This window comes from Pararge aegeria, chromosome 8 (genome assembly GCF_905163445.1).
Source record: "Pararge aegeria chromosome 8, ilParAegt1.1, whole genome shotgun sequence".
Classification (NCBI taxonomy): domain Eukaryota; kingdom Metazoa; phylum Arthropoda; class Insecta; order Lepidoptera; family Nymphalidae; genus Pararge; species Pararge aegeria.
The window spans coordinates 2,615,120-2,625,291 of NC_053187.1; the positions used below are offsets into that span (position 1 = coordinate 2,615,120).

The 10,172-nt window shown below is 34.7% G+C and overlaps 1 protein-coding gene across 1 annotated transcript in view; it reads right to left on the reverse strand.

Moving 5' to 3' along the window:
• LOC120625634 (probable E3 ubiquitin-protein ligase HERC3) overlaps positions 1-4,539 on the reverse strand; it is a 28,461-nt gene extending 23,922 nt beyond the window's left edge. The window contains exon 1 of the mRNA XM_039892718.1: positions 4,393-4,539. Within this exon, the coding sequence (XP_039748652.1) occupies positions 4,393-4,411 (19 nt within the window). The 5' untranslated portion in view covers positions 4,412-4,539. The remainder of the gene's footprint in view (positions 1-4,392) is intronic.
• Positions 4,540-10,172: the final 5,633 nt, after the last annotated feature.

Sequence of the window (10,172 nt, forward strand, 5' to 3'; positions counted from 1 at the left end):
GACAATATATAAATTATAATATCGATAGTAAAAATAATCGAATGAAATGAAGATATGCAGTTAAGTCAAAATACAAGTATATTTTAATGAAATTAAAAAAGTCATCCTTGAATAATATCCATAATATTGTTGATAATACATACATACAAAATTTGTCGAAATAATAACATTAAGTAAAGTCAAAAAATTCATTAATTGAGTAAAAGCAATTAAATAATAGCCACTTGTGCAATTTTCTCCTAAATAAAGGAAGATTCATTTCTTTTATGGATTCTGGCAACTTGTTATACATTCGATTTAACTTGTTATATATTGTTATATATATTATGTATTATTATGTTGTGTTATATGAGAAGCGGTGATAGCCCAGTGGTTAGGACTTGGACTTCACTTTCGGGGGCCGAATGCAAATCCCAGCACATCTAACTTTTCTCAGTTATTTGCGATTTAATAAATTAAAATATCAATTCAACGGTGAAGGAAAAAAAAATTAAGAAAGTTGCACGCCTGAGAGTTCTTCATGATAGTAGGAGTTCTTCAACGGTCCAGCGTAGTGGACTACGGCCTTAACCCCTTCTCATTGTGGGAAGAGACCCGTGCGTTGTGGGCCGGTAATGGGTTGATATGATGATATTAGACCAACGAATCGTGGTTTAATTTAAATAGTTAGGTTATTACATATATAGTATATTTAGTGGTCAATTAAAAATTAGTGTCGCGGAAGTATTTTTTCCCAGACAACTGCTAGTTAGTGGTGATTAGGTTAGCATAAAACAGAGAAATAATAAAACGCCGAGTCGACGCGTGCTAATGTTCGTTTCGCATGCCATGTTGACCTCCCTCAATGCTACGTGCAGTGCAAGTCACATTCGTTATTTACATGACATCTTATGGGGACATGGTAATTGGTGTAGGCCTATGGAAAAAGATTTCTTTGATCGCAAAGACGGATATATTATGTCTGCTCGGGTTAGATATCATTTCAAATCATGGTTTCTAGCTTTCGTCTATCTATCTACAATAATTTTCTTTATTGTTACAACTTAGCCCTAGACTTCCGATTGTCGCAGTGGGTAGCGACTCTGCTTTTTTAGTCAAAGCTGTTGTTTCGATTCCCACGACTCGAAAATACTAATTAATTTTTCAGTGTCTGGGTGTTTCTTTATATAATATTCATAAAAATATTCATGAGTCATCTCAGTACCCATAACACAAGCTACGATTACTTTGGGGCTAGATGGCGATGTGTGTATTGTCGTAGTTTATTTATTTTAATTTTTTAACTCGCACCTCATCATCATTAACTTATTTACCGGCCCACCACATTGCACGGGTCTCCTCTCAGAATGAGAAGGGTTTAGGCCGTAGTCGACCAAGCTGGCCCAGTGCGGATTGGTAGACTTCACTCGCCGTTGAATATATTGTGGAGAACTCTTAGGCATGCGGGTTTCCTCACGATGTTTTCCTTCACCGTTTAAAGCAAGTGATATTTAAATTCTTAAATTAAAAACGCACATAACTCCGAAAGTCAGTTGTGCGTTCCGGGGCTCGAACTCGGTCTCCACGAAAGGAAATCCGAAGCCTTACCCACACTTAATCGCTCATACTGAATCGCTGAAACGCTTACTTAGTCTAACTGCTTGGCTAGTAAGGGTAGTAACTAGCCTAGGGCGAAGCGTCCCAATAGGGGGGGGGAGATAGTCTAGATGAGTCCCTAGGCAAGTACAACTTCACTTCTTGGTTTGGAACAGACTTGGAGTTGGTTAGACACTTTTAAAACAAATGCTTATCAGTTTTCCACGCATAACACAAGTTTTGAAATCATTTTGTGCTACGACAAAAGAAATGCGTTGGCGCGTCAAACAAAACGCACACCGGCTTACTGGTAACGATATTTTCCGAGTATTACAAAAGTACAAGGCGATTGATTCCTGGAAATAAATGACGTGCTGCTGTTAAAGTATTTTTCCCCTTTTGGGGGTAGTATTTTCAAACAATGTGTCTTGGTAAACACTCGTATTAACCAGGATTCATGTATGTATATAACTTGAAAAGTGACAATCTTCCATAGATACTTTCTTTCACTGCTTAAACCCGCTTAGTAGTAGGGATAATAAAAAAACCTTTATTAAGTGCTAATAGGACATTTTATTTCAATTTCAATTTCAAGGTTATCTGTCCCAACAAAGCGACAATAGTTACAGATAGAAGATAGATAATCGATGAATGTTCGACAGTATTTGTTAGCCAATCACAAGATAACTGAAATCTATATATATATAAGAGAAAGTGTTTGGGATGTTCCGTATAGGCTCCGAAACGGCTGGACCGATTTCAATGAAACTTTATGGGAATCTCCGGATTGACCTGGCTAGTAATCCTGTAAAGTTTGGTGACGATCGGAGCACTCTTATTTTTGAACTGTCATATACAGCTTTTATTTACTATGATGATATTCTATTGTTGGGTGTACATGGGTGTAGATAATGATCTTCATCCCCTCGAGAAGAGAATAGAAGAGAATGAATACGGAGAGAAATAAATGATTTAATATATTATGAGACTTAAATTAAAAATTTATAGATGTAAGTTTATTGTTTAAATAAAATAAAGCAAAATCTAGCCCGGCGAAGCGGGCTGAGTACGCTAGTATTAAATAAAAATAAAGCTTAACCTGACACAAAAAAAATTGTTTTCTCAAACTTCAAGAAATAATGTTTCTTCTAAATCTAAACCTTTATTTTACAAGAACTTAAAGTAAAAATTAAATGAAATATATTTATAAATATATATATATATCTTCATTAATATATTTATTTTAATACAATATATATATTTATATATATATTAATGAAGAATAAAAATTCTGCCGACTTAGAATCAAGCAGAATAAGAATTCAGCAGAGTTCTATATTTACATTATTTCCCTATTCCTTATTTCCCAGGGCATTTTCCGGGATAACAAAAAAAATGTACCTAATATGCCCTAAGAGGTAGCCCGCAGTGTAAAAAATATCCGCGTTATTTTTATTCTCGCGATTTATATTCCGCGTACGGTATTCTGACTAACACACACTACAAAACCTCGCGATTCTTGTCGATTTATATTAATCGGTAAGTACCGTACCGGCCAAGATATTTACACGAATTTAATCCGAAATTTATGTTACACTACAGATTTTATACGAATTCGCGCGACTTTCAAATCGCAAGAGCGTATGAGTATAATAAGATATACAGAATTGCCGGAAAACAATCGCGTAGATTTTTTTGCAGTGCTTGCTAGCTCTAAGGCTTTTAAATTCACTCTGCGCAAAAAAAAGGATGTAACAAGCGTGAAAAAGGACAAAAAACACACTCGTAATAATCCGGATTTTCGTTTGGTGAGGACTTCACTTAATATTTTTTTTAGGCATTCCATTTAAATTTTCCGGCGTTGGCTATAAGAACATTTTTGAAAGGAAAAAGGAACTTAGTTACTTTATATTTACAAATCTATGTATATAAAAGAAAGTTGTGTTAGTTACACCATTTATAACTCTAGAACGGCTGGACCAATTTTCATGATATTTGATTTTTTAGATTCCTCTTAGACCGGAATAGGATAATAAGTATTAAAATATAACATTCAGTAAGAAAAAATGATCCGCAGAACGAAGTTCGCCGGTAGTAAATATAAAGTAATTATGTTCCTTTTTTGTAATAATCCAGAAGCTGTAAAGCTCTGATAAAGGGTGCAGAATATATTCGTCGTAGTATTTATAAGTTATTAAGAAAAAGAATAATTGCATTTTTAACGTATCGAGCTTGTTAGGTTCCTTACATACAATTTACATGTATACAATTCGAACTGAGTTTGTTCAAACAATGTTTACAAAACATGACCCGATTTCTACTTACCTATAAAAGGAAAAAATCAATAGTACTATTGTAATAGTAAGAATTATAAATCAATTTGGATAAGTTGTTATAATATTATGCTATACCTACTCTTCTTTCAATCCTTTGTACGATTTCAAATAGGTTTATTCTAAGCACTCACTCACTTTTTAATATCGAGAAAGATTATCAATTTATTAAATCTTAAATTTAATATGAGTTTTGTAACCGGATCCTCTACAAGTTTCGCAATTCACTTTGTTTTATTTTAAAATTCACGCACGGACTAAATGTAAATTGTAAATTGTAAAGTCATTTATCTTAGAAACAAAAGAGAAAAAAAACGCTGTTCCTATTTTTTAAATTTGAACCTATATGTATTAAACGATGGTCCCGTGGTTGAAAATGTTTATAAATTTTAAATTCGGAACTCATAGGGAAAATAAGAAATGGCTTTTTCTTGTTTATAATAATTATTATAGTCTGTTTCAGAATTTTGAAAATGGAACGTACCAGGGATATCTTCAGTCATGGCGTCGTAGTCCAAAAGTCAAACAATTTAAATATCGGAAAACAAGCGACAGTCAGCCATGTCCACGGATCGACCGGGCGGCCGCAGGGCGAGGACTGACCGGTGCCCACGTGCCACCACCACCACAATGTGGATGTCGTGTGACTGGATAAGCCTATGATTTTTTTATTTTTTGTTAGGCTAAGGAGGGCCGTAATCTCATTTTCTTTTTAATTTGGGTACCAAATTATTTAGTATATTTATTTCATTCATAAATACCAAGTACTAAAACAAAATTAGGTTTTGTCAGCACTAGTTAATTAAACCTATTCTATACACAATGTTGCGAAAAAGGATAAATAGAAACAATATAGTTTTAGTTTACTATTAACAGCTTTCGCTATGTTTCAAATCAAAACTCGAAAACGGAATTTATTTCGATACTTTCTCCCTAGATTCGCACGGGTAGCAAATGAATCTGCCAAAGTAAGCGTGGATTTCATTTAAAGAAAAGCTACGTATCGCATATATAAGCAGATATGCCACTCGCTAGTAATTAGGTAGCTGGATTTGCGTCGAACGCTAATCAAAAAACTACTAAGGTTTTTTTATTCGATTATTAACGTGACGAAAAAGTGACGGGGTGTTATAAGTTTGACGTGTGTGTGTGTGAGCGTGTGAGTTGTGTGTATGTGTGTATCTGTGTCTGTCGCATCTTAGCACCCGAACGGTTAAACTACAATAATTTATCATCAAATATGGCGCCCGTCCATCCTAACTAATTCTGCTTGTCTACGCCGTAGGTAGATAGCGTGCTCATAGAAATTGTATGCAAACTGCTTGTGTGCAGTGGTTAATGCCCGCTCGGTAAACAGCTACAATTATTCGGAATTACCGATAAATATATTAAAATATTCCATTTTGTTTGTGTATCTAGTGTAAGTAAGTAACTATAAATTGTGTTTAGGTCGACGTAAGGCTCACATTGTGTTTCAATGATTAAGTAAAATAGATACCAAAAAGATTTTAGTTTTACTAATTACACTGCTACGACGCACGTAAAAGTAAAACATAAAATAGTGGGAATTTTACCGACAGTTTTATATCAAATAGGTGCCTATTTTCTTCATATGCTAAAATATTCCTATCCACTAATATTACATTTATAATATTTGTAGGATGGTACGCATGCATTCGGTCGTTGTACCTTGACTTGCTGTTATTTGCGAAGAGTAATGTCCTTTATCTCCGATAATATTTATCAAATCTTTATAAAAATTAGACAATACATGCTTGATATTATACCATTTCAAATAAAAAAAGAATTATAAAAATCGGTTAAAATTTAACGGAGCTTTGAAGTAAAATATATAAAAAATTTCATCCCATTTCCCGCAGGAAACTTATTGTTTATCGGGATCAGAGTATCCTATATGTTGACCTGGGATATCAGCTACCACTTGCCGGACCGGACAGCCCGGACAGACGGACAGACAAAAATTAAATAAAAATCTGTTTTGGACTCAGTATCGATTATAAAGCATCCCCCGGTAAAAATTTCAAAATATATTAAATGTACAGAAATCTTCCAGTTACAGTTTTATTATAAGTATAAATATAGATAGATATAGATTTTGCTTTATTTCTATCTATCTAATTCCATACTGATGATGCATCTTTTCTTATAGAAGAGAGGCTTAGATTTATAGGCTTGATGTTAATTCCAGACAGATTGCTAATCTTTCAAACTACACTTGAAGAGGTGAAGGTTTGAGCAGTGCCGAAAATAATTCCAGTTAAGCTAGTATTTGCTTAAGAGTTTGCATACAGTTATTGCGAAACTTGAACGAATATAATAACGAGTCTTATAGCGACTGTAGCCGTAGCTTAATTGGTGAAAGCGCTCAGGCCGCGATTGCCCGAGAGTCGCAGGTTCAAATCCTGTAAGTTTCGAAAAATTTTATATGCATTTTAAATTTATATAAATTGATAATTCCTTCGAGTGTAGGTAAAAACACTAATAAAAAATTATAAAAATTTAAACGAATATTTCCATTTTGTTTATTTGTAGCGATTTGTCGCGTAAAAACAGACCTGTGCCGATGCCGAGGTATTTGCTACATACATACATAACTACTTTTTGCTACATACATACATAGCTACTATCTTAGTCTACTGTATCATTGCTTCCCACCAGGTGAGATTGCAGTCAAGAGCTTTTGGTTGAAATGTAAAAAAAAAATAATGTTTCGACAAAACTTTGTGCAACAATATTGTAACTATACTTTAGGCTTTGACAGTTGCTATTCACCACCCTACTGATAAAGACGAGCCACGAAGCGATTAAGCATTCAGTAACGATCTCGCGTATCTTAGAGGTGAGTCTGTTACTACCTTAGACTGAAATATACTATAACACCACGAAATGTTCCTTAGTCTCACTAAAACTTCAAAACGGCTAGACCGATTTGGCTAATTTAGGTGTTGCAAGTATTTAAGAAAGTTCATAGATTCTGTACGTGTTTGCCACATAACTCCTCATTAACAGCAAGACCGATTTAGCGCAATTTTTTTGTGAAACATTCAATGGGTTTGTGGGTGGTTTGAAAGCAGGTGGCGCTGCTTTACCGGGCAGGACGATATCTGCCAGATCCGGTTGTTTGTAATAAAAAAAATATATAATTTTCAATTGCCATATCTATTCAATCTTTCCATGACAGTATAAAAAGAATGCAATCTCTATATCGATTCTGATGTCACACTAACACATGACAGCTATTCATGTGTATGACGTCATAGGCCATGGCCGGTGGCACCATCGACACTATCATTAGTCATTGCCAATCGAGCCATCGATTGATTGGATGTCAATGACAATAGGTAATCGTTCCAATATTAAAAATGCACTGTGTCTGTTTGATTATTTGTTTGTTATTTATGTCGGCCGATTGGCACAGTGCGCAGCGACCCTGCTTTCTGATTCAAGGTTTTGGGTTCGATTCCCACAACTGAACAAACAACACAACAAATGTTTGTGTGATGAACATGAATGTTTGTCAGTGATTGAATGTTTATTTGTAAATTATAAGTATTTATGTATATTATTCATAAAAACATTCATCAGTACCCGTAACACAAGCTACGCTTACTTTGGGGCTAGATGGCAATGTGTGTATTGACGTAGTTTATTTATAAAAAAAAAACCTATGTTCGTTATACATAAAGCGGTGATAGCCTAGTGGGTAAGGTGGTCGAATTCCCTTTTCAGAGTTACGTGCGTTTTTAATTTAAGCATCTCTTTCTTTAAGGGTGTAGGTAAACATCGTGAGGAAAACTGCATGCCTGAGAGTTCCCCACAATGTTCTTAAAGTCGTGTGAAGTCTACCAAACCGCACTTGGCCAGCGCTGTGGATTACGGCCTAAAGCCTTGTCATTTTCATTCATTTGTTTTTTTGTTTATGTATTCGTATGTAGTTATTTGAATGTAGGGCTATAATAATTTTACACCACCTATTTGTTCTCGCCCTTGTTGTCCTAAACCTAAGGTTGCCTGGCAGCGAAGCGTCTAAGCGATAAAGCCCTTGTCTGTGTTCTACTTGTTTCTTTGTGTTTATCTCTATTCGTACTTTATATTCCTAACTGTGTAGTGGTGTAATAATCAATAAATTCTCCAAAAGGAGACCTCTGCCCTGTAGTGGGTCTTTAATGCATTGGTGGTGATGAGTTCTCCATATTGTTCTCAAAGGTGTTTTAAGTCCACACACCTTTGAGAAGTGAGAACATTATAGAGAACTCAGGCATGCAGGTTTCCTCACAATGCCTACATATCGAACTGGGACTCCGAAAGTAAATTCAAAGTAAACAATAAAATATGTTAGTTTTATAAACATTATTCGTGTTTATTTGGCATTAATTAGATTTTCAATGTCAAATCAACCTTTCTCAACAAACCTTGCTTTTAACCAAAAAAAAAAACATAGTACTTACCTAATTAAAAAACGCCAAGTTCACTCTGTAAATCATCAGAAATCAGTTGATTATCATAATCACGATAAAATATTTCGACTTACACGAAAAGAAACCATTAATTTGATTATTCAAATGGTTCTTAGAAATACTGTTACAAAAGTCAAGTTTCAAAATTGTTCCCGAGTTCATTGCCATTTAGTTCTGCTGATAAGCTGATAATTATAATTAGTGTGGTGTAGAAGTCAAAGTCATAGTGGTAAGGTAAGGTTAAAGTACTGCATAATTCAGTGGGTTGCGTCATCAGTCAAAATCTTAGCGAATTCTTGTTTTAGTATTTAACACAATTTAAAAAATATTGAATAGAAGCAGGCATTACTTTGCAATCTTAACAATTATTCATTGTAAAGTCAACATCTGAGGATGCCCGGGTTTCGGAGCGAAACGGGCGTAGAGGGTACATTGCCGAAGATCTGTTTGGTGTGGAGTATACGGATTGTAGTAATTATAAATTACACTATACAGATTCTCCTGCTGTTCGCGGAGTATAGCAAATTAAGCTTAATTTTCATAATGAAATTTAAAAAGAAAATGGACTGTAACTATGTGAATATTGGCAGTAAAAATAAACTCGTTGGCAAACGAAATAAAATTAATAATTGATTCAGAGGAAATTATATATTATATTATAACAAATTACCCAATGAAATATTTTAGAAAGTTCAAAGTTTATTTAAAACGTAAGCTTATAGAAAAATCTTTTTTTTTAAAAGTTTAGGTGTGAATTGCTCTAACTTCATCACTTAATATTAATTGACTGAGATGATGACAACAAAATAAATACCCGGCTAAGTTTGTTGTGGGCTTTTCTTAGACCAGGGTGCGTTGGGACCCTCGTAGCTTAAGGTTTAAGTTGTCGAACTAAGTTGTCACCATTACATAATTATGTAAACATATATGTATGAACGCTTTATAAGTGCCTGTGATAGGCCTACATGAGTTAAGAATATGTGAATTTAGTAGGTGGAGGTTTTTGTGACAGAGTACAGCTCTTCCGGAAGTAAAGCATGATGCTTATTTCTGCCTCCAAGCGGCATGGTTGTGTTCCAGTCGGAAAGGCGTGGGTTGCGAGTGTAATTACAGGTTGTATTATGGACACGGGACGAAACTTTGTAGTACGTGCACTTTTCATTTGGTAGGCCAACTGCATCGTCCGTGAAATCCATACTTCTATACTCATTATATACTTATAAATGGGAAAGTGTGTTTGTTTGCGCCCTAAGCTATCAATCAACTTGATTTGGCATGGTAACTCCGCCTTGCGTTTAGATGACAAAGAGTAACAGAGGCTACTTTTGTAGCAGCAAAACAAACGGTTAAAACGGGGTTTCTTAAAAGTCGTGATAAATAAAGAACGCGGGCTACAACTAGTCATATTTTAAATGCGAAAGTTTGTCCTTGCTTTTCGACCGAACTAAGTAACTAAACGACTTGACTTTTGGTCTAGAGTTACATATACATAGGTTTTAGTCCTGGGAAGACATTAATAATTCCCAAGGGTGTTTTATAGGATCGTTTGTATTTTAACACCCAAATGTTGTCCTTCCTTCACGTCCTTACTTATTTAACATACTTACCTTACTTATAACTAAAAAAAAAAAATGAAATAAGGCTCCTTTTATTTTCAATTCCTGTTTCTCCATTGTAGCACCATGAATTCTATTTATTGTTACTTTAAAATATGCTGCCCAATGTTACTTGAGCTCTGCACCTCCTTGAGCATATTCTCCTTGAATATAATTTTTTCTCTGACTTT